The sequence below is a fragment of the Sceloporus occidentalis genome, unplaced genomic scaffold (genome assembly GCF_023333645.1).
Source record: "Sceloporus occidentalis isolate IW3139 unplaced genomic scaffold, rSceOcc1.0.p SCAF_122, whole genome shotgun sequence".
Lineage (NCBI taxonomy): Eukaryota > Metazoa > Chordata > Lepidosauria > Squamata > Phrynosomatidae > Sceloporus > Sceloporus occidentalis.
Window position 1 is genome coordinate 1,706,792 of NW_028317102.1, and position 25,475 is coordinate 1,732,266.

The 25,475-nt window shown below is 41.4% G+C and overlaps 2 protein-coding genes across 2 annotated transcripts; one reads left to right on the forward strand and one right to left on the reverse strand.

The window, feature by feature from the left end:
- Positions 1-200: 200 nt before the first annotated feature.
- LOC149282146 (complement component C8 alpha chain-like) lies at positions 201-6,984 on the forward strand. Its single transcript, XM_089498585.1, has 10 exons — positions 201-317; positions 1,401-1,545; positions 1,694-1,838; positions 2,132-2,321; positions 2,668-2,868; positions 3,636-3,876; positions 4,541-4,675; positions 5,837-5,994; positions 6,347-6,569; positions 6,833-6,984. The coding sequence occupies exons 1-10, from the start codon at positions 201-203 to the stop codon at positions 6,982-6,984; spliced, it is 1,707 nt and encodes a 568-aa protein (XP_089354711.1).
- Positions 6,985-9,126: 2,142 nt separating this feature from the next.
- LOC149282147 (complement component C8 beta chain-like) lies at positions 9,127-18,818 on the reverse strand. Its single transcript, XM_089498587.1, has 12 exons — positions 18,769-18,818; positions 17,582-17,729; positions 17,290-17,431; positions 15,834-15,975; positions 13,631-13,763; positions 12,980-13,177; positions 12,133-12,373; positions 10,996-11,124; positions 10,660-10,823; positions 9,802-9,955; positions 9,649-9,717; positions 9,127-9,275 (listed from the first exon to the last, which is right to left on the reverse strand). Exons 1-12 carry the CDS (start codon positions 18,816-18,818, stop codon positions 9,127-9,129), a joined length of 1,719 nt encoding a protein of 572 aa, XP_089354713.1.
- Positions 18,819-25,475: the final 6,657 nt, after the last annotated feature.

Sequence of the window (25,475 nt, forward strand, 5' to 3'; positions counted from 1 at the left end):
TTAGTTTGTAGGCATATAGGAACTTGCAAAAGCTTGAGGAGCCCCATTTCACGTGTCTCCTGGAGGTGTCCATGCTTTAGAACTTTATTGTTAATAGTTTCCAAAGTTGTTCTTCTTTAAGAGATGTTACCCCTTAATAGTTCTCAACGTTTCTTCCATGGTCACATTCTGCCACTTATAATATATTGTACATTCATTAAATGTTACCCTCAATCTGTAGCAGGAACATCCGAAGCGTGGAGACGCCGTCACCGGTGGACTGTCGACTAACTCAATGGTCAGAATGGTCTCCATGCTTCCCGTGCAGAAGACTCAAAGTAAGCCCTCTGATATTTAATGGTATTTTTTATTATTATCTACCCCCCCCCAACCGTGAGTACATGTGAGGGTATATCGACGATGCTCTTCTTAGGTAAGAAAATGATTGAGTATCTTTCCGAGTGAAGTTGAGGCGTCCAAGAGGGCGTCATGCCCACCGAAGAGAAAACCCAGCATGGAAATCGTCCATTGTTGTAAATAATTAAACAAGTAATTCTAATTAAATGTTTGATCCATGAATAATAATCACCGCTCCAGACAGCTACACCGGTTTTTTAAATAGATTACAGAACATAATTCAGTTAGCAATGAGCTAGATTTTGATTATAAATATTTTAATTACGGCAAATGTCATAAATTTGATTGTTTTCATAACCTACGGTGTAGACATAATTAATGTCGCATAGAGGTAATTGAGATTGACTGAATTAAGTTTTGGGTTTTTTTATAATTTATTTTGATCTAGCTTTGAACTAAATAATGAAAAATTCCGCAAAGTTTACAAGGATTTTTTTAAAGGTGGTTTTAATTTGTAGTAAAACTTCTTTGCATGAAATCATTCAAAACAGCAAGTTTAGTTCAATTGAGTCAACCCTCTTCCTAAAATGTTAAATGTCATTATCTGACCCGAACATGGAGGCATCTGGATATCCTTCTCCGGGTCTTCAAAACTACGTGGTCATCCGTTTTGTCTTGGATCCGTATACATTAAATATGCCACTGCCAGGGAATATGTATAATGCATATATTCTAGGCCAAGACTGGCCATCTGGCACACCTGGCCACTGGCCGACATCTATCCATGCTCACCTGATCTTTCGCATTATTGTGACATCTTGTGTTGCATCATGTGGCCCCTGGGTGCATACTGGCCAGGGGCCACAGGCCAGGCGGACTCTCATATCAAGTCGTCAGCTACATTTATGTCATTGGCGGCCGCTGGCCCTAAAGTGCCATAGCTGCCTCAACATCCAGAGCCCGGCACCTGGTACATGCCATGCTTAAACCAATACATCCATGAAATGTAATCAATTTGTCATGGTTTCGATGGAGAAGCTGCTGTAAACCCCAAATTTTCACAGTACAGGTACAGGAATTTAGACCAGCCTGCCAAGTATGGAGGAAGGATTTGCATCGGGAGCCTTCTGGAAACCATGACATGTCAAACCAGCGACAAATGTGTCCCGGAGAATAATTGTGGTTCTGATTTTCAGTGTGAAGAGACAGGTGAGTAAATAACCAAAGGTTACCGCCGCAGAGCGACCAATGATCACCATCTGTTTAGAAAACAAAGTGATTGTTTTCATTATCGAAACGGCTGGCGTCACAATGACCTGATTTTTTTGGGGTGTACATTCCTGATGTGACCATTTAGGTCGCTGTATCAAGAAACGTCTGGTGTGCAATGGGGAGTCAGACTGCACGGACGGGTCTGACGAGAGGGACTGCGATGACTTGACAGATGAGACATTCTGCAGACAGCTTTTCCCCATTCCCGGAGCAGAAAAAGCTGTGAGAGGGTATGAAACCCTTTTCGTTCAAAGCAAATATTATGAAGGGCCTGAACGTATGTATATAAGACTCTTCCCCATTCGGCCCCCGTCTAGTCTGCTCGTTTCTCCTGCTGTAAAGACTCAAACCTTAATCAGTCGCTGGTCTCGTCTTAGATTCAGGAGCCGTATGTCTATCCCATGCATGTTTAATCCCCTCACTGTATTACCCTCTTAGAACCTAATTTTTCTGTCTTTGTAGAAACTTTCTCCGTAACTCATCTGTAAAAAAATAACCGACAGCGCGTTTTGTCTTTATCTAGCTTTAATATACTCACTAACGAGTTTGCCCTGAACGTATATGATCACCGATTTTATGGTGGCCAGTGCGAGTATGTATACAACGGAGAATGGAGGGACCTGAAATACGATCCTACGTGTGAAAAAATGTACTACGCCGATGATGAAAAGTACTTCAGGAAACCCTATAATTTCCATATGTATCAATTCCTAGTGAGTATGGGATTGTATATTTGACCAAACCTTGAACGCTTAGCCCTGGAACAAATCTCCGCCACGTAAACCCATATCTCAATGTCATTGGGTATGAAGATCATGGGCTCTGCTCTCCTGAGATGGAATATCTCCATCTATACACATATAAAAAGCCAGGGCCCCCCTCCATTGGGTTTCTAGTGGCCAATGGGTCCAATAATGGTCTTAAACCTCCGAGTGTGTAAAGGACATCAGTGAGGCCATATATTTTCTTCTCCATTGTATTCCAAAAAGTGGACTCACAAAACCGTCCCATCGTTACCTTGATGACTGACAATATGCACATTACTCATTTTCTTCCCAGGCCCGGGCTGACACTGGATTATCGTTCGAGGTTTACGAAGATTCGAGGGAATTACTTAATGCGGTTAAACAAGGTGGCTCCTTTTCTATGGGTTTCTCCTTCAACATAAGGCCGGCGGGAGTACCGGTCGGTCTTGAAGTTGGATTCGACACCAAGAGGGAATTTGAATACCTGAAAAATGTAACAACCTATAACGAAAAGGTAATTAGTACTGAGACATTGCTGTGAAACACAACGAGTAACGGTGCTATATTTCAGTATATCATATAGTTGGAAGTATCGTAGGTGCTCTCCATCACAAGCCCCAGAAATGGGTTAATTAATTGGACCAGTGGTCATCCACTGGCAACCCTTTAAGCAGTAATGAAGGAGTTTTTGGTTCATTTGGGGAAAACTGTAGATGTGGTTTAACGCTAAGTGAAGATCCATCAATGGTCTACATCTACAAAGCTTTAGGAAAGTCCATGACAAATATTTAGAATGAAAACAAAAAAACTAAAAAAATTTCTTCTTCATTCCCTGGCAAAAGGGTCCTGCAATATGGCTGAACCAGCCCTGCATAATGCATTAATAAAGAAGTCTTAAACGTGAAAGCACCATACTTGGGAACTCTCTGAGTTTGACCTGGAGAACTCCAGGAGAACCACCGCTTCTCCAGTTCTCTGGGTCAACAGTCGAATCCTCCGGGTCGCTGGAGTGGGGTCTTGAAGGCCCCTCTCCCAGCCCATTTCCCCTTTAAATGGGCAGAAACGTCTCCTGACATCAGCAGCTCCGCCCACTGACGTCAGCGGGACCGCCCACCGACATCAGCAAGAGAAACTCCCTTCGTTTAACTTCATGGTTAATGAAGTTGGTCAGTTGAAATTTCATGACTGTCCTGTAACATATACATACCCCATTTTAGGCATATTGTTAATAACACTGCTTTTGTTTGTGTGTTTTTGGGGGTTTTTTTCCTTTTCTTTCAGAATTTAAGATTTATGCAAATAGCTACCAAAGTACAAACAGCTCGATTCAAGATGAGAAGAAATTCCATTACGCTCGATGAGGACATGTATCAGTCACTGATGGAACTCCCAGACAGATACCATTACGGTCTTTATTCCAAATTTATTCAAGACTACGGGACGCATTTCGTCACCTCTGGAACTATGGGAGGAATTTTAGAGAACATTCTCGTGATTGACGATGAAATTATGAAAAAGACAGGTTATTATCTTAGATATAATTGGTTTGTGTTCACCTGTCTTATTATTTAAGATTATTTAAAAGCAAACTCTCTCATTCGCAAACATTCACAAAAAGTCAGGGGATAGGTGAAGCTTCCATACATGGACCATGGGGTCAGTGAGAAGGCTTGTGGAAGTCACTGCTGCCTTATAGTCTTTATTGTGATTGACGCACATGACGTGCAATTAATAAATCTGCCAAACCAGACCCAATATATGTCAAGGGACATATTGAGGATTAAAATTTGTCCTGGTAATTAATAGCCGGTGGCTGACAATGACCACATTCTAGATGATGAGGTTTGCCACATGAGCTCCACCAAAAGGAGGCACCAGCCCAGGGACGCCTCAATGGAGCAACCACCATATCAACAAGCGTACGCTGATTATATACGTAAACCATCCCTCCCAGTGAGACACATTTGATTTTAAATGGTGTGGTAAGAAGTGGTAGGGCTGTAGAACACTGATATCAACTCATACCCAACAAATGTTCCAAGCTTCTAGAAAAGAGGAACATCGCGGGAGGAAAAAGGGGACACAGGGTTTTGGAAATAAGCCATGAGCGTTCTTTGTGCGTCTTTAGGAAATCCTGTAATCATAGTTGGGGCATTTGTCAATTGGTTTCTTTTTCTTGTCTTTAGAGATTGACTATTCGACGATTACTACGTGTTTCGGACAAAGTATTGGCATTAAAATTGAATCAGAGGATCAGCAACTGGAGGGCACGCTCAAATTAAAGGGAAAGCAATGCCAAACGCTTAACGAATATTTTGAAGGTATATATTCCACAGACACAAAAAAAAACAAGAAGTCAACATAAAAAATGCTTAATGATCCCCCGAGGTCATCGTTTATTAAACCCCCTCTGTATTTTTATTAGTTCCTCGTTATTTTAATCAAAGTGAGGAACTTTATATTTGTTCTGTATAAAACTCTAAAGATTCTGTTAGCAAGGTAGGTAAACATTTTTTAGGCAAAAATGGGAGACTCGTCGTCTTCTTTGAGTCATTCAAACCTGGCCACGTTTGGTGGACTTCAAGCAGCTATGTCTTGCCATATGTGCCCTTAATTATCATAAATCCTGCCATTGATGGTATCGTGACCTGCATTGTCAAGGAGCCTTTATAGGTGGGACCTTTCTTTTTTCGTTCTAATAATTTGTTACAATTTGTTACATTTTTTTCCCACTAGTAGTGAAGTTTATGGAAACATTGACATTTCTTCGTGACACCAATCCAACCAACATCATTTTGAGCCAGCTGCCTCCCATAGGAGAAGCTTTTAAGTTTTTTTTTTCCACACCCTTAACCAAGAGACTCTTATTCATTGCTGTAGAAAACATTTGGTACTGTTTGAAAAATGAACCTGACGGTGCCGACTACATAGAAACATAGAATTAGTCCAATCTAGTCTGCCTTTTTTCCCTGATCTAGAAACCTTAATCAGTCGTTGGTCTCGTCTTAGATTTAGGAGCCGTATGCCTATCCCATGCATGTTTAATACCCTCACTGTATTACCCTCTACCAATTCTGCTGGGAGGCTGCTCCATTTTTCTACCACCCTCTCCGTAAAGCATAACTTCCTTACACTAGATGTAAGCCCCTGACCTCCAAGTTTTAGATTAGAGTCTCTTGTTGGAACATTCTCCTCAGTAATTATTTTTGCTTAAAAAATTCCATATTTTGATAACTCAAAGAATTATCCATACACTAAGACAAAAAAACCATATGCAGATGACATCCATAAGCCGCAAGTTCCTAGCGAAGTGAGGCGGACCCTCCAACAGCGTGATATAAACCATCCATCCCTTCTCACATCCGCGTGCCAATTTCATTCTAATTTAGAACATCCGCATTTTACTCTTCTTCTCGATTCTAATCGTAATTAGCCTCTAAAAATCTAGAAAAAAAACAATAAATGAGTCTATTTTGTTTTAGATAACTCTGGAGAGAAAAACTTCCTAAGAGATGTGATCACGCATACAAAAGGTGGCGACACGGAATCTACGGGAGGATTAATGCATGTTTTTGATCCCAACACTTATCGTTATTGGGGAAGATCTCTGAAGTATAACCCGGCCCTAATTGATTTCGAGGTAACGACATCTAGTCGCCCGTTTCTCCTGCTGTAAAGACTCAAACCTTAACCAGTCGTTGGTCTCGTCTTAGATTCGGCAGCCATATGCCTATCCCATGCATGTTTAAATGATATTCCATAAATAATGCTTTTAAATCGGGGATGCAAGCCAGGAATTGTGGCTTTTAGAGAACATATCGTAGTAAAAATCACAGTAGGATAGTACGATCCTGATACTTTCACATGATATGGTCTTGTAGAGGATAACATTTGCACCTCTACTCATGTGATAATGAAAATGCTGATAGCTCCGTTACTTTGGCTCCAGTCATCACCATTGTGTTATGTTTTTCAAATATATATATTTTTAGGTACAACCGATATACGAAGGTTTACAGCAATCAGGTATATCTGGAATTGAGGAAAAAATAAATAACATGAAAGCCGCGTACAACCAGTTTGTGAGTGAGTTTAATGCCTGCCGGTGCGGCCCTTGCCAGAATAACGGCGAACCTTTACTCGATAACAACGGGTGTGATTGCATTTGCCCGTCCGGATACGAAGGTCCCGCATGTGAAAAGACTTCGCGCAAAGGTACACTTAATAATAGAGGGACTCGGGGTGGTCTGGAATCAGGGTCTTGTTTTAATTAAAAAATAAAAGTTAGCGATTCAGAGCTTCTAAGCTCCAAATCAATCATGCGGTGGGATCTTGTTGTTGAGTTTTTCTGAAACTCCGCATGTTCGTTCCTTGAGTTCTTCAAGTTCTTGTTTGGGATGTGGAGTCCCTTTTGTTCTCGTGATATCTAGAGCATTGAAACCCATGAAAGACATTAATAGTTAAATTTTCTTTTCTAGGTACGAGTGTCAACGGGAACTGGGGCTGTTGGTCTTCATGGTCCGGTTGCCAGAGTGGAAAACGTCAAAGGACAAGAAATTGCAATAACCCACCTCCTCAAAATGGCGGCTTGGAGTGTTTGGGAAAAAATGCCCAGAGTGACTCTTGCTAACCAAGCGATTCCGTGTATTATGGTGTCTGAACAGTGCACTGGGAAAATGGAACCCAAAAGAGCCATTTACTAATCAGGACATTGACAAGAGATTTGTTGTTGAAACTGAAACACGTTCATCAATAAAGCTTAGAGACCTAAAAACAATTACATTGGCCAGATCTCCTTCAATGTCTTCTACCTCTAGATAACATCTTCTAAATAACAGCTTCTTGTGATTGGTAGCAAATTGGCTGTTTGTAAACCATGTCCAGACACTTACAGATTGTTGTATCAAAGCTCCTTACAAAGGTACATTGTTATCCGATTATGGTTTTACAAGCAGAATGTTCGTATCATACTTCCATGGCCAAGCCATGGAAACCGGTGGCTTCTGATCACTTTCAACCTCATCAGAGCTCCTTCCATGGAGTCTCCATGGAAGGAGGCAGAAACACATACCCCCCAACATTTCAAGTGTCCAAATCAAGACATCTGTGTTGAGGGCGATGGGGCAAGCGACAATGAGGGAACACCTCAGGTCTCAAGATGACCCCATGAGAACTGCAATGGAAGGCTGTGATGCCGACTTTACAGCTCCCTGGCCAGGCCTGGGGAGATCAAAGGATGAACCAGCCCATGATCCCCACTGTCTGCAAATTATGACTGTCCCTTGAAAACCAGGACTGTTGGGAGGTACGGTAATGTTTGTAGGTTCATTGAGTTGATCTATAAAACCAGTATGTGCCCATACCTTGACAATATTACTGTGTATACCTAAAATAATGTGTGTAAAATAAATGTTTACCCATTTCAAACACAATCAGTTACTTCACTTCTTTTTCACTTCACTTCTGTTTGAAAAATATGCTGTTTTATACTTTTTTATTTTAGTTTCAGTGCTCCCAGGCTTCAGTTTTCCCCAACAAAGCATTTTTTTAATTGTCAAGTCATTGAGAATAAATGGATTTATTAGTTGAGTCTACCTAAAGCTTCTCGTCTAATGTTTGTCAATCAGTGTTAATCTTTTAGAGATATTTGGTTTTAAAGTTCATCTCATGGAAGCTGAAATCAGAGGCAGCCTGTGGCAGAGCCAGCATTAACTGTTCTCCTCCTTTCCCTGCCCCCACTTTTATAAAAGGCTTCCTGAATCAACCAGCAACTAATCAACATGGGATTAATAAATTAAAAGTATTATAACTATTAATTTTAATTATAAAGAGAGCAGAAATTTAAGTTGGCCGCTTCCATGTTAGATTTCCGAATGCTATTGCTTGTTTCGAACCCTAAACACCACTACGTGGGTTTATTTAGTGTATGGAATTGTAAAATAATTTGGACAAAATAAGAGAAATATGTTTAAACAGAAAGTTTAAAGACAGCCTAGCTGTTCGGTCAATAGGAACTCTACTGAGAAGAGAATGGTGGGTCGATTATATGATCTACTATTACATCAAGAGAAGCTTCGGTGACCAACAGTAGGCAAAGGTCCAGCAGCTTCTCAGCTATTGGACTATATGGGCAGAGCGGCTATGAATGTTTCTGTCTTCTAGAGGTGGAAGAGCAAAAGCGAAGTTTGAGCTCAGGCCAGTTCACAGAGCCAACACAAGAGCGGAGCCAAGACCTTATCGGCACACAAAGGTCCTCTGCCAAGCTCAAGTGAAGACTTTCTGCTGGAGGACTGCAGCTTGGCTCAGCTTCAGGCCATACTATCCCCTAAAAGCTTGCGGAGGTATGATCAGTCTCAACTTGAGTCCCCACCACCTACTCAGCTCTTTAAACAGACAAAAGAAGTGCCCAAGGCAGAACAAATTCACATAAGCTGTGGTCCGTGGAGAAATCAACTTACTTGACAAGGGTGATTTCATTTTAAATCCATTTAAAATGTTTGTAATTATAAAGCATGATCAGTGATGACCCATTATGTGTACAAAATTTTTATTTTTAAAACCAAATTCTAAGTTTACATATAAGTTGTGATTTATGTGTCTAAAACAATATTTTATGCCCCATATGAATACATTTATTTTCTAGACTTAGTTGACTTAACCAGCTTCTCAGCACAGCAATGGTCGACCAAAGGAATTAGTAAGCATCGTAGGAAATGCAGTCTCGGGCAGATGGACTGCCAATGTTTTAAGCACTTTAATGGTCTTGGTACAACTAACAGCTTGATGTCTCAGCACTGGCTCCTTCACACTGCTTGCCGCCGCGTGGCGGTGGATTGTTGCACTGCCGCTGTCTCGTCTTTTCTCTTCTAGAGCAAGGTGTCCAGCTGGCCCAACAGCTCCAGTTTCCATCTACTGGAGGAACTGAAAGAAGCAAGACAAGAAAAGCTCCTATAAGCGGCAACTACACAAAAAATGATACATTGGGCTATTTGTTACCACTTTGTTATTGAAGAGAAAGAAAAAAAATCTCAGAATCCCTGTGAGGGCCAAACATAATCAGGTTTCGTTTCATGCGCTCTATAAAAGCACTTGATTGCAAACCAATGGGAGATGGCTTTCCCTATAGATCAATGATTCAAGAAACCTCCAAGACCCAACATTGCCCATGCTGTATCATCAGATATCCATTAAAACCCCAAAGGTTTTGGGAATGTTCCATGCAGTTTGAAATATTTTTCAGTAGAATCATAAAATTTAGGTCGGAAGAGCCCTATTTAAATGTATCAATATTTACCTGGTCTCTTGGTGGTTTCACAAGCTGAACCTTTAAACCCAGAAGGGCAAATGCACTCACAACGAGATTCTAAAGAACACAATAAAGACAATATTTATTACATTTGCCTGCATTTCTTTTCTAAATGTTCGTCTTCTGGAATTTTCATTTTACCCTTCATGACCGGAATCCCGTTATTTTGGCACGGCACGCAGCGGCAGGAACTCGTCTCGGAGAAGTATTCCTCAAGGGCGCGTTTCATGTTCTCCTGCAGAATATTGGCACTGCTGAAATCCGTCGTGGTCACCAACTCATACAGAGGACTGACCTAGAACGAGGACAAAGAGAAGACAGATCCCTCATAATTCATTAACATTACAGAAAAAATGTTCTCCTTTCTCTTTAACTCTTCCTTTTGAATAAAGTCGACCATTGTTTTCACCCTCTTGGATTATCGTCTCGTTAGCCTGATGATTGAGAACCTAAGACCTTCTTCTCTTTAACCTATAAGGTATTATTTCCTGGATACGTATGTGTTTTAACATATAAACATTTACATATATGTGACGTCATTGGCTTACCTCTGAGAAGGTCTATGGTCCATAAGCCTGGAGCAGATACTGTAAAGTTCTGATTTAGAACGTTGCAATCTATACGCCCTATTTACCCCAAAACCAGGTCAGCTCTTTAAGAACATTCATTACATCTACATAGCACCGGAAATGCAAAATGATGATTTTTTTTTAACTATAAACAGAATTAGGAGATTCATCCAACTGGTTTCCATTGCTCATGTTTCTAGCAGATCGCTTAGAGTTCCTTAAGGGTCATCTGGTTCAAATGCCTATGAAAATCCTAGATTATCATATTGAAGCAGTATCGAGGAACTGAGGCTGCCGACTACCGCCCAAGCTGTCATTTGCCCTCGCGGTGTGAACGGGGCATGCTTTGTTTAATGGATACATATTCTGAAACATTGCAGCCCACCTACCTGGCTACAGCAAACATAGATGATCTAGAAGACACCATTACCTTCACATTTATGATGTCAGGGTTATACTGGACAGCGTCGCCCCATTCCTGCATGAGGTCAGGGGTCGGGAGGCTTTTGTAAGCCAGGGTCGTTACATGTTCACTTGCTCCTCCTCGAACAATTGCTACAAAATCTTCCAGCAGTGTATGCGTAGAATAGCTGTCTGCAAAATACAACCGACATTGTCCCGGAATCATGTTTAATAATTAACAAGGAAACTGAAACGGACGCTATCCATAGGTAGCACAGTCATGTAAGCGTTTTACATCTACCACTTCTGCTGGCAGACCGTTCCCCTTATCTACTACCCTCTCAGTAAAGCAAAACTTTCTTACCTCCAATTTCCTTTAATAATGCATCACATTGTGAGGCTGACATACTGACGCTGACCCAGACACCGCAGATATTACCCCCGAGGGTAAATCCCGCCTGAACACACGATTGTATGTCTTTTAAGGAATACCCTATTTGGGAGAAAAACAATATATTAAAAGAAAATTTCATCACATTTTCCTCTTGCATTAGCATGAAAGGAGCTATTTATTACTATTATTATTATTAGTATTATTATTATTTTTTTTTATAGCGCCATCATAATCCGCACCGCTGTAGTTACTGTTGACATCCAATAGAACTTCCCTGCCTGGTAATTTTTTGGCAAGTTTAATACTAGTGAATTGATCCAGAACAAATAAGAGATGTTGGTTTTTCAATATCTTTGGCCTTGCGTAGGCCAATCTGGTTTTGCCCAATTACATATCTATACATACCCTACCGACCGTTCCAAATTTTGGGGTCACTGAGCTGTTTTCAAGGAAAACAAGGACATTTCTGGCTGTAACCTAATTGCAAAAGAGTATTCTAACCATAAAGTAGCTATTCAAACTTGGATCAGCGAACACAACGTGCCATTGGAACACAGGAGTGATGGGAGTGATAAAGGGCCATTGGAACACAGGAGTGATGGCAGTGATAAAGGGCCATTGGAACACAGGAGTGATGGCAGTGATAAAGGGCCATTGGAACACAGGAGTGATGGCAGTGATAAAGGGCCATTGGAACACAGGAGTGATGTAGTGATAAAGGGCCATTGGAACACAGGAGTGATGGCAGTGATAAAGGGCCATTGGAACACAGGAGTGATGGGAGTGATAAAGGGCCGTTGGAACACAGGAGTGATGTAGTGATAAAGGGCCATTGGAACACAGGAGTGATGGCAGTGATAAAGGGCCATTGGAACACAGGAGTGATGGGAGTGATAAAGGGCCATTGGAACACAGGAGTGATAGGAGTGATAAAGGGCCTCTCTACGCCTATGAAGCTGTTTCATCACAAATCTGCCGTTTCCTGGACAAAATCTGCTTTTCTTTTACAAACAATGAAATGTCTAAGTGACCCCAAAATTTTGAACGGTTGCAAACAATTTATTTTTCTACGTTCATCATTAAAAGTCTAATGTGCTAATTCTATACCTTCATTTTTGATGGTGTCTGACTTTAGAATTAGGGTGTATTCGTAGGTGCCTCCTAAGGTTGCCTCTGTGATGAAGTGAGTCCCATAATCTCTGAAGAGGTCTCTGTATTCGCTGTAGACGTATTCCAGAGGCAGCTGTTTTATTCTCTGGAAAAATTCTGAATGAAGCATCAGGCCCCGTGATTTGAGTTTGTACCGCGCGACTTCCAGGGTAGACTTAGCGTGAATATATTTACTGCTCTGAAACATAATAATAAAAAAAATACATATAATTTAGAACCTATATCTAAATATTGTATATAATAGTCTAATATTAGACATGATGTCATACCCCCCCCAGAACATATTAGGTATTTAAACCGGGGCAACTGTGTTGGTGGGTGCGGCTACAGGTGGAGGGGGAATGGTCGCACCCAGGATTGGACATGGTCGGAGATGGAACCACCCAGCCGCCATAACTGAAAGACCACCTTGGTGATGCTCAGTAACAGAACGTCTCAATGTGGCCACGAGGGGGCTGGAATTATTTATTTTAAAGCTCCCTGGGCAGGTCGCAGTAGATCAGAAGATCCCCCTATGATCCCCACTGCACCCCAAAAATGGGGTAGGCGTGGCAGCCATGTGGAACAATGCCTCAAAGTTGGGACTGTCCATAGAAAATCAGGACAGTCTGGATATATGGTAAATATTCTCATTTCTCTTTACAAGTAACTGCAAAATGTTATTATTATTTTTATCATTTATTGTTTATTGCGCATTTTGTTGTCTATCAGCCGCCGACCTTAAAGTGCCAGTGCCCATTTTTCAGCCCCAGCCCCTTCACATCAGTATTCCGGGGGCACTCACAGTGTGCGAATATTTCTTTATCCTTTCAACGTTTTTTTTGAAACTCATGTCACTGTAACTGAATCCGATATCGATCACTTCTGGTATTTTTATCCCAAAGCTGAAGCTGGTTTGTTTTCCGTGAGCACTGAAGAAATTTTTTTCGAAATCTGAATGAGATTCGTACTCGGAAAGCTGAAACTCATATTCGCCTTTACTCTGAAAACCAAAAAAAAGATGATTCATTATTAATTATTATTCATCTCTTTTGATGTCATCGAATTTCGGTGGCAATTGGGTGAGAGTGACCCACAAACCCGGGGAATTAGAGCTTCACCCGGAGACTCCTTGGCAAGGTGATAAGTATAACCCCAACACGATCTCATAATTAACAAAGGATAAAAAAAATGTAACCATAAAAATAAGTGAAAAATGGTAAAAACGATTAGAGGTCATTTATATATTTATATTAGATTGTAGATTAAATTCTAAAAGGGGGCACCCTGTGGTTTCCTTTTGACATTAAAATCCACTTTTAACGCTTTATTCGGTAATAAAGAAAAAATATTCATCCGGTTGACAGAATAATGCAGAATTATAAAAACAAGGCAAAATCCCGGGCGAAATCATCTATTCTGTCATTTTTAAGACTGATATATGGTTTGACTTTACCTGCGGAACGTAGCTTTCCACGTTATAAGGCTTTCGAAATCTCGTACCCAAAATATAGTGCGGAGAACAGGCCCCGGCGTAATAGCGGTTATCTAACACTAATCCTTCACGGTTATTTGTGAATAAATTGTATCTGGGGGGGAAAAAAAGTTACATTATTCAGAAACCCTAAAACGGTAAGCCTAGTATTTTACCAAGTGAATGATAAGACGATGTATTTCTATTATACAAACAATAGCTTATATGATATAAAATATATTATTAATAACCCGAGCGCTGTATACAGTAATATAACCCCCAATGCTGGAAACAGTAATAACCCCTAGCGCTGTATACAGTAATATAACCCCCAGCACTGTATACAGTAATAACCCCCAGTGCTGGAAACAGTAAGAACCCCCCCAGCACTGTATACAGTAATAACCCCCAGTGCTGGAAACAGTAAGAACCCCCCCAGTGCTGTATACAGTAAAATCCCCTGCGCTGTATACAATAATATACCCCCAGCACTGTATACAGTAATATAACCCCCCTGCACTGTATACAGTAATATACCCCCAGCGCTGTATACAGTAATATAACCCCCAGCGCTGTATACAGTAATATAACCCCAGCGCTGTATACAGTAATATAACCCTCAGCGCTGTATACAGTAATATAACCCCCCAGCGCTGTATACAGTAATATACCCCCAGCGCTGTATACAGTAATATAACCCCCCAGCGCTGTATACAGTAATATAACCCCCCCAGCACTGTATACAGTAATATAACCCCCAGGGCTGTATACAGTAATATAACCCCCCAGCGCTGTATACAGTAATATAACCCCCAGCACTGTATACAGTAATATAACCCCCAGCGCTGTAACAGTAATATAACCCCCAAGCGCTGTATACAGTAATATAACCCCCCAGCACTGTATACAGTAATTTAACCCCCCAGCGCTGTATACAGTAATATAACCCCCAGCGCTGTAACAGTAATATAACCCCCCAGCACTGTATACAGTAATTTAACCCCAAGCCCTGTATACAGTAATATAACCCCCCCAGCGCTGTATACAGTAATATAACCCCCAGCGCTGTATACAGTAATATAACCCCCAGCGCTGTATACAGTAATATAACCCCCAGCACTGTATACAGTAATTTAACCCCCCAGCGCTGTATACAGTAATATAACCCCCCCAGCGCTGTATACAGTAATATAACCCCCAGCGCTGTATACAGTAATATAACCCCCAGTGCTGTATATATAGTAATATAACCCCCCAGCGCTGTATACAGTAATATAACCCCCAGTGCTGTATATATAGTAATATAACCCCCCAGCGCTGTATATATAGTAATATAACCCCCAGCGCTGTATACAGTAATATAACCCCCAGCGCTGTATACAGTAATATAACCCCCAGCACTGTATACAGTAATTTAACCCCCCAGCGCTGTATACAGTAATATATAGATGTAGCGCTTTCCTAGACCTAACTTTGGAAAAGTTGGAAAGGCATCCTTCTGTGCCAGGATATGACATCATAATCCTGCGCACAGTATTTTTTAAGGGGGTAGTAGAAGTATTATTAAACACTCATCTACAGACACCAGACAAACCAGAAGGCTTGTTTTTCCCTCAGAAATCTCATGGTGCTGCCACAACCACAAGGGATTCTGGGTAGGCACATGCAAATAAGGTCAACAATTATCACCTTTTGTTTCTATGTCCACTTTATAGATGGATCCCTTGAAAGTAATCGCCTGCTGTACAGGAAGCCTTTAGACAAAACTCGGGTAACAGATGCAGTTTTTCAGTATTTTTTAAAGCATGCAGCGCCTTTCTATGCGTTCCATGGATACGTTCTCAGTCCCTCATAGTCAATGTTCCATCTCATTTTTCTTAGTTGGCGTGCGCAGAAAATTTCTCTTGTGCAAAAAGTTTCACAGAGCAAACATTTTTGGACATGTGCGCTCTCTAAAAAAGCTATGTGCGTGCGCACAAGCGCACAGCTTAGAGGGAACACTGCTCATAGTGTTTATGGGCTGATTGGGGCCCTCTGTTTAATGGCTCCACAGGCAGCCTGATCACCCCATGAGGCAATTGGCTCCCTATTTTGTGGCAGCTGGACCGGCCGCTCTCGACTTAGTTAGCCTCGGCCAGGAATCTCCCCTGTTTAGGATTAGAACTATTTTTGTAAAGATACTTACCCGCTCGCTAGATTTTCTATGCCCCAGTATTGCTCCATGTCATCCGCGCAGGGTCTTCGGACGATCTTACAATCTTTCTCGTCAGACTGATCACCGCAGTCATCGTCACCGTTACACAACAGCCTACGTGCAACACATTTTCCTGGAGTATAGACAGAGAAAACATCATATCTGTATACAGTATACAGCAATAACCCCCCCAGCGCTGTATACAGTAATATAACCCCCAGCGCTGTATACAGTAATATACCCCCAGCACTGTATACAGTAATAACCCCCCCAGTGCTGTATAAAGTAATATAACCCCCAGTGCTGTATACAGTAATATAACCCCCCAGCACTGTATACAGTAATATAACCCCCAGCGCTGTATACAGTAATATAACCCCTAGTGCTGCATACAGTAATATAACCCCCAGTGCTGCATACAGTAATATAACCCCAGCGCTGTATACAGGTATATAACCCCCAGCACTGTATACAGTAATATAACCCCCCAGCGCTGTATACAGTAATATAACCCCCAGCGCTGTATACAGTAATAACCCCCAGCGCTGTATACAGTAATATACCCCCCAGCACTGTATACAGTAATATACCCCCCCAACGCTGTATACAGTAATATACCCCCCCAGCGCTGTATACAGTAATAAACCCCCAGCACTGTATACAGTAATATAACCCCCAGCGCTGTGTACAGTAATATAACCCCCCAGCGCTGTATACAGTAATATAACCCCCAGCGCTGTATACAGTAATATAACCCCCAGCGCTGTATACAGTAATAACCCCCAACGCTGTATACAGTAATATAACCCCCAGCGCTGTATACAGTAATATAACCCCCAGCGCTGTATACAGTAATAACCCCCAACGCTGTATACAGTAATATAACCCCCAGCGATGTATACAGTAATATAACCCCCAGCGCTGTATACAGTAATATACCCCCCAGCACTGTATACAGTAATATACCCCCCCAGCGCTGTATACAGTAATATACCCCCCCAGCGCTGTATACAGTAATAAACCCCCAGCACTGTATACAGTAATATAACCCCCAGCGCTGTGTACAGTAATATAACCCCCAGCGCTGTATACAGTAATATAACCCCCAGCGCTGTATACAGTAATATACCCCCCCAACGCTGTATACAGTAATATAACCCCCAGCGCTGTATACAGTAATATAACCCCCAGCGCTGTATACAGTAATATAACCCCCAGCGCTGTATACAGTAATATAACCCCCAGCGCTGTGTACAGTAATATAACCCCCAGCGCTGTATACAGTAATATAACCCCCAGCGCTGTATACAGTAATATACCCCCCCAGCGCTGTATACAGTAATATAACCCCCAGCGCTGTATACAGTAATAATAATATTTAGTGTGACTCCTCTAACTTGTGGGAAAGACTATAGACTATCGATGCCGCCGACCCCACCGCTCTTACCCGATTCCACGCACTGGAAACCTTCGCATCTCTTCGTGTTCCTGCAGGGTGTGCCGGTCTTACACGACTCCTCTTGTCTATCAATGGTCTGGCAAGGCTCCCCTCGGAACTGAGTTGGCCGGGTCAGCTGGGCAAACCTGTACTACGCGAAGAAAAGAAATAACATTAACACAGTGTTCTACAATACACAGGTTCTAAGAAGCCAAAGTTAGAGATTTTATGTGGTGTTTTTTTATCATCACGAAACAAAGAGAATGCCGAGCCTGAGACCCGGGAGCGATGCGGTACTTACTCGTTTCTTCTGACAGGGGTCACAGGAGCTCCATGGAGTCCAGCTGGACAGTTCACAGTCTACCGGCTGCGGGGACCCCTGAACCGATCTCCCCCATCTCCTCTTAACCAAGCCAGCCTCGGCCGTTCTATTGAAACGTTCTCCATGGCTACGCGTGAGACAATGGATTCCATAAAAATAGCGAAATTAAAAGAATTTCAATTTTTCAAACACGATTATATTAAAATGTTTCACCTATCACAATAGTGGAACAGCAGTCTATCCCTAAACAGCTTCTCCTGCGGGAAGGGCTGAGTTAGCCCCGCATAATGCATAATATATACCGACGGATTTCTTAATGTTATATAATTTAAGTATACATTATACGGGGCCAGCTCAGCCCTTTATGTGGTGGTTGATCTGTGAAGTCTGTGAGTTGAGCCATTGATCGCTTCCATAAACTCCTCGTTTAGTAAATAAAGCTCATATTAATTCTTAAAATTCATCTATTTATCAATAGTTTGTATACTAGTTGAATATAATATTCTGTATTTAAAAAGTTTTTTAGCAACAGACCTATACTCGTTTGGCTAACTTTGCTCTTAAATTATGGCTAAAAGGAAAAGTTTAAAGGATTCACTGGTGACATTTGTAGCTGGGGATGTTTTTTTCAGGGCAAAATTTCTGAAAATATGCAACGCATTAGCATGCAAAACATTAGTCTTAACCATCAGAGGCTTAGATGAAATGTAAGGGTGGTAGATAAGTGGAACAGCCTCCCAGCAGAAGTGGTAGAGGGTAATACAGTGAGGGTATTAAACATGCATGTGGTAGACATACGGCTCCTGAATCTAAGACGACTGATTAAGGTCTTTACAGCATGAAGACTAGACGGGGGCCGAATGGGGCCGATCTGCCGGCAAATTCTGTTTCTATTCTCTTTGCTAGTATCATTTGTTTCACAGATCACTAGTGTAGTTAAAATCCGTTGTTAGAGATGAAATTTACATTTAATGCAAAATAACACATAGTTCATTGTTCAGTATTTACCACCAACAAAAAAAGCCCTTTTTAACCCCATTATTTTTAGACTCATTGGTAACCGAGATAAGTTTTCTCCAAAAATACATATAGCGTAAGAGACCTCGCAGTGCAACATCATAGAACCGAGGACTTTTTTAAAACAAAGTTTAATTAAAAGGACTTACCTTGGTTGATGGACAGTCAGAAATATAAAAATTGCACCAAACAAAATCATTGCAGACAGCGCCCCTCAGCATCACCCTGGACTAAAGGTTTTAGCCGTGTTTTCTGTCCCCGCTGCAGATAACCATCAGCTTTCAACACACTAGGTAAATATTTATAAAGTCACCACGTTAACCATCCTGTCCTTGAACACCCAATCGCTTTTTTGTAAGTATGCCCCTTGCTGGGCAAATCAAATGAACACAGGGATAGCGGCGGAAACATTCTTTAGAATATTGCTATCCTCAGTTTCCCTTTTCTCACCATTCCGGGAATAGAAGTATTAATGTTCCAAAGTTTTAAATTGGTAACTACATTTTTTAGAAATTTTTAGACGTGTACTTAAGTATGCTTCCTGTTTACACTTCCTGTTTCCAGTAGAGGCAGCTCAGGGGAGGAGCTAAATGAGACAAAATGAGTTACACCATCGGGGGTTAATCGCATTACTCAGTGAACCCATATTTTTTTATTATTTTTTTTTTTTAAAAGGCACTTTAATACTTAGGGAAAAAAGTGCAATGTTGTAAAAATTTTGATTGGGGTTAATCTAAAATGTGAAAATATTATAATTATTAAATAATAATTTTAAAATTCATTAACAGGAAAAAAAGTGTAATGTTGTAAAAATTTTGATCGGGGTTAATCTAAAATGTGAAAATATTATAATTATTAAATAATAATTTTTTTAATTAAGTTCAGAAATGTAACCTGTATACGGACTGCGCCTTTCATGTTTGGGTGGATGGTCGCAGCACATTAAAGATAAATAAAAATGTATCAGGGACCTGAAGGGTTAAATCTAGGCTTTTTTTTAGATGTGGAACATGAAGACGAATAACCTTTCAGGCCATTCGCAGAACGTTTTCTCGTTCTTTAGGGTTTATTGAATGACGTTCTTCCTGCAGACAGATGAGCCAGCGCTGGATTTAATAACGGAGATAAATATATCATAGATTATTAAATAGCAATCCTCCTAAATAAAAAACGAGAAAAAAAAATAGTAAATTTTATCTCGTTCGATGGATATGGCTCAAAATATCTCTGTTTTTTTTAATCCCCGAGCCGTAGAAACCAGCCCATTGTATGTAGATTTTACGCTGACCTTTTGCAACAATGTTAATGATTGACAGATTACGAGAAAGATTTTCTTCAATCCAGTCAATTTTCGTTAAAGATTTAAAAGACGACAAATATTATGAGCTTCGGTTAAACGGGTCATCAGGCTTTGTCTTTAAAAGGGTTTGTTTTATTACAGTAGTTTTTCAGACTTGCTGAGAAGAATATTTTTTTGGGGTTGTCACCATTGCTTTAACGGATGTGGCTGAAGAGCTGTACATTCTTATCAACATTATGTTTGTTTGGGATAAATAGAGTCCTGCAATAAATTGTACAAAGTCTTGTACCAAAGGTCAAATGGGGTGCCATATTTGCCAGTTTTTTCCCGGTGTTGCTGACCACCACGTCGTAATGGATTACCTGGCAGCGTGTGATGGGTTAAACTCACAGAAGGCAATCAATGAATAATAATCAATAAGTCATTGATTCCCATCTGAGATCCCTTTGTAAATATACCAGATGCTGCATGCTAGCACTTTAAGGCCAGCAGCCGCCTAATGATGTAAGCGTGGCCTATGGCCGCACATTACGTTTTTCTGATCATGGGCAAGGTTGTGGCCACACGCTACAGCACCCAATCTGCTGCCGGAACGGCTGATAGAGGGCGTATGGAGCGACGACGGGCAGTGGCCCACCAGGCTTTTGACAAGATCCAAGCCTGATTTAAATACAGAGTCTGCGATCCCAAAACTGATTTATTAAAAATACTGCACCTTCTTAACAATTTTGTATCACATGACTGACAGCAATGGCGGCCTCCAAGTCTGCAGATAAAGAGTGTTTATTGGAACAAAATTAGATAAAGACAGATTTTTAGCAATGTTGACCGGCATTACTGGGCTGGGGGTTATTACTGTATACAGCGCTGGGGGTTATATTACTGTATACAGCGCTGGGGGTTATATTACTGTATACAGCGCTGGGGGTTATATTACTGTATACAGGGCTGGGGGTTATTACTGTATACAGCGCTGGGGGGTTATATTACTATATATACAGCACTGGGGGTTATATTACTGTATACAGCGCTGGGGGGTTATATTACTATATATACAGCACTGGGGGTTATATTACTGTATACAGCACTGGGGGGTTATTACTGTATACAGCGCTGGGGAGTTATATTACTGTATACAGCGCTGGGGGTTATTACTGTATACACCGCTGGGGGGTTATATTACTGTATACAGCGCTGGGGGTTATTACTGTATACATTGCTGGGGGGCTATTATTACTGTATACAGTGCTGGGGAGTTATTACTAGACTTGCGTATTCGTCTTCGGGCGAACATGTAAACGAGCACGAAGAGGCTGTTTTTTTGTTAGTTCCGAAGACACGCCGAAGAGAATACAGTGCCGGTAAAACGTAGGAGAAGACGAAGACTCCCAACCACGAAGAATCAAAGATTCTTCGTGATCGTCTTCGTTTTTGCCGCGCAGCCGCCAAAATTTCAAACAGGAGTGAGCTGATCCTCGTCTGTCCAATCAGCTCACTCTTGTGACGTCACGCTAAGGGTCTCGTCCAATGCCTGTGCTGCTGTTTTTTTAATTCTGAAGGCGCCTTTATAAGACCAGAGCTTGCCTGAGAGATCCATTCATTTTTCGCTGTGACTGCTTTGGCAACACTGCTGTGCTGCATCCGAGCGTTACAGAGAGAGATTGTTCTGTGTGAGACTGGTAAGCCTTAGCCTGCCATTTCTCACAGTGTACTTCATCCTCACTTCAGTTCTACTGAATTAATATTTAATAATAATAATTTGATTAATTTAATAATTTTTTTATTTAATTTGTCATCAACTGTGTAGTGCTGTTGAGTTGACAGTGCACTCAGTGCCTCACTGGCACTGGGGTGCCCTTGCCCTGGGCTGGCACTAGTGCCTACTGCCTGTCCTGCTTAAATAAATTAAATAATAGAATTTATAAATAATTTAATAGAATATATTATTAATAATTGAATACATATAAAATTATATATATATTTGTCAGTTATATATACTATAGTTAGTATAGTATTAGTAAGTGTACTGTAGACATTCAAGACATCTACTAGTGTCTAATCTAAAATCAGTAGTATTAATAATTAATAATTGAATACATTATAAAATATTATATTTATTTGTCAGTTATAGTTAGTAATAGTATACTAGTGTAGAGTGTACTGTAGACATTCAAGACATCTACTAGTGTCTAATCTAAAATCATTAATATCAATAATTCTATAATTCTTATCTTAATAGTTAATTAAATTAGCTATAAAAAATATAATTAATAATTACTATACTACTAGCTTATAGTTCAGCTAATCTTATTAGTACTGGTGCTGCAGCTCTATAGTTTGTGCTTTGTTTTAGCAACAGCAAGAGACCAAGTCAATTTTTCTTAATTAATAATCTTTCATTTTATTTCATTTGTTTTGCTCACCTCAGTCCATCAGTGAAGTGAACTTGTTGGGCTAGTGAGTTCAGCCGCATAAGTGCTGTGTTTTTGTTTGATCAGCAAGCAGTGACGTTAACTGTTTTGCAAAGATTTTCTCATTTATTTTACATTTTATTGTAATTTTATTAAAAAGTACTCTTAGTGTTTTGCTCACCTCAGTCCATCAGTGAAGGGAACTTGTAGGGCTAGTGAGTGCAGCCACATAAGTGCTGTGTGTTTCAGCAAGCAGTGAAGCTAACTGTTTTGCTGTGACATTTTATTTTATTTCTTTTCAAGAAAAATTGACGACAACAACATTTGTGACGACAACAACTGTACTAAGCAAAGCTTCAAGCTACTAGCTGTAGTACTAAAATAATTCTAATCTTTATTCTTCTTAATCTATAATATATTATATAATATAAATTCTAATTCATAATCTATAATATATAAGTAATTATTTCTAATTCATAATCTATATTCTATCTATAATCCAAAATATAAGTAATTCTAATCTATTAATAATATAATATTATATATAACTTAACCTCACTTTAGCTTAGTGGGCTTGACAGCGTCTGCCTAGAGTTAGACTAGAATACTAATATAGCTTTAGCATAGTAGTAGGATAGGCTCTTAGGCCCGTGTAAATTCAAAGTCTTTAATTTTTTTTATCCCCCTTTTTTTTTTTTTTTTTTTTTTTTTTTTTTTTTAAGTTTTAACACTACACTACACACACAACACAAAATTTCAAAATTGATCCTCCTTTTGGGACTAAGGAGGGACAAGCTCCATCTACCACCACCACCACCACCAGCACCACCACCAGTTCTAAGATGCAGCCTTTGCGTCAGTCTAATCGGCCAAGTAGGCCAAGCTCTCGCTTATCATTTGGGGAAGCATTGCTTGAAGGATCATCAAGTAAAGGAAAGGCACCAAAAGCAGGCAGTAGTAGTGTGGCTAGGCCCACAAACTCTATGGTTTTTTACGGAAAGCCTAAAGCACCAGAAGCACGTTCAAAGTTAAAGGGTAGCACAACTAGTACTTCTACTAGCCCAGTGAGTAAAAAGAAGTGCCTTTTGCCCCAAGCAGCATCTTCCCCAGCCACGAGCAGCATGCAAGGTAATAAGCAGAGCCAAATTAGCAGCAAGACTCAGAGGGGTCCCAAACCAAAGCGATCTCATTCCTTTGTAGGGAAAACCACCACCACCCCCACCTCTACCGCCTCTACCACCACTAGTGCTGCGCCTACTGTTCCCACCGGTACCGCCACGCCATGTCCTCCTAGTACCTCTAGCAAGCCACCAAGTCCTTACAATATTTTTGTGAAGACAGTTAGAGAGAGGGCTACACATAGTGGAACTCCACCTAGCGAGGTAGCAGAGGAGCCTGAGACTGAGAGGCCAAGTGCAGAGTCTGTTCTTCCTGCTCGCACTACTACTAGTCACGAGTCTCACGACGATATCAGTCTTAGCTCCAGCCTAGCAGGAATTCCATTCGATCTGGCTAATGAAGAACTAGACTATGAGCCAGAGGAAGTAGAGGAGATGAGTGGTCAGGAATCAGATTCCTCAGGGAGCAGTGTCCAAATGACTAGTGCACAATTTCCCCCTGAGCCTCCACCTTCTCCGCTACGATCATCACCATCACCACCACCAGCAGCAGCAGCAAAACCTAGCAAATCTAAAGTTAAAGCAATTAGCAGTCCCACTATGGCCAGTACTGTTACCACCAGTCCCACCACCACTAGTTCTGCCTCTGTTCATCCACCCCGAGCAGTAGGAGCAGCACCCAAGGCACACTCCAAGGCTATGCGCGCCCCAATTTGGGAGCACTTTGAAAATTTTGAAGAAGGGCGCTATGGAAAGTGCAAACATTGTGGGAAGCTAATAAGCAGAGGGAAAGTGTCTGGCCATTTTACCAGTGCTAGCCGTGGAAAAACCCCAACAGCTGCTTCTTCTGAGCCAATAGCAGCAACAGCAGCAGCAGCAGCTAGTACTGGCAGCCAGAGACCAAGGCAGGTTGGAGCATTGCATGTCCAGCCCACCCTGGAACAATTTGTGGCATTCCAATCCAAAAGGTCAATGCCCAAACAGCAGGCCAATAAAGTAACGCGACTGATTGGTCAGTTCATTGCTGTTGGAGGGGCATCCTTCTCTATGATCGAAGGGGAGCCTTTCAAACAATTGATGGCGGCTGTGGCTCCACAATATACAGTTCCATCACGTTCCACTTTCAGCAGGAACATTGTCCCCTCGCTGTATCGGTCCTGTGTTGCAGCAGTGAAAGAGGAGCTTTCCAAAGCTGCTGGTCAGTCTGTTAATTTCACTACAGATTTGTGGAGTGCACCTAGTGGGCAGCATGCCTTTCTTTCTTTGACAGCACACTGGTGGCAGCCCGGTGTGTCTAAGGAAGCTGCTGCAGCAGGCTACCGATCTTTCCTTCTCCATGCAGAAGTGATGGATGAAAAGCACACTTCCCAAAATATTCTGCATGCGATGAGGAAAATGTTTAGCCTTTGGGTGGGAACAGAGGCGGGCACCAATGTTGAAGTTGGTTTTGTGGTAACTGACGGAGGTGCCAATATGGTGAAAGCGCTGCGAGATGGTCATATTGTTGGTGTGCGCTGTGCAGCCCACATCATCCATCTTGTAGTGAAGGCAGCAATGTCAGAAGGAACTAATGTGGCAGCAGTAGTTCTGTCCCGCTGCAGAAAGATCGCTGGGCACTTTCACCATAGTGTTAAGGCTAGCCAACTTTTGAGGGAAGAGCAAGAGAGGTCAGGTCTTCCCGTACACTGCCTACGCCAGGATGTCAGTACACGGTGGAACTCCACGTTAGACATGCTGGAGAGGATTTTGGAGCAGCAGAGGGCAATCCATAATCTTGCCTCATAGCACAATATTGGGATTACATCTCCATTGAATAGGGAGGATTGGACAGTGATCGTCCAGCTAGTGGCAGTCCTTAAACCATTCAGGGATGCCACAGAAAATTTAAGCTCAAACACTGCCAGTCTGGCCCAGGTAATCCCAGTGTTCTCCCATCTAGGCAGCAAGATGGATGTGTTCCTTGAAAACCGTGAGGCTGTTCAAGGTGGCACTCTACCTCCTGACGTAGCAGCCATAGTCAGGAAGCT

Bases quoted from the DNA above. Each gene is read 5' to 3' on its own strand.
- LOC149282147 (XM_089498587.1), bottom strand. From the start codon at position 18,818: ATGATTTTGTTTGGTGCAATTTTTATATTTCTGACTGTCCATCAACCA. The intron at 17,730-18,768 runs GTAAGTCCTTTT...TCTCACGCGTAG, and splicing joins CTGACTGTCCATCAACCAAG to CCATGGAGAACGTTTCAATA. The intron at 9,718-9,801 runs GTAAAATGAAAA...TGTGTTCTTTAG, and splicing joins CGGGATTCCGGTCATGAAGG to AATCTCGTTGTGAGTGCATT.
- LOC149282146 (XM_089498585.1), top strand. From the start codon at position 201: ATGTTACCCTCAATCTGTAGCAGGAACATCCGAAGCGTGGAGACGCCG. The intron at 318-1,400 runs GTAAGCCCTCTG...AAATTTTCACAG, and splicing joins TCCCGTGCAGAAGACTCAAA to TACAGGTACAGGAATTTAGA. The intron at 3,877-4,540 runs GTTATTATCTTA...TCTTGTCTTTAG, and splicing joins TGAAATTATGAAAAAGACAG to AGATTGACTATTCGACGATT.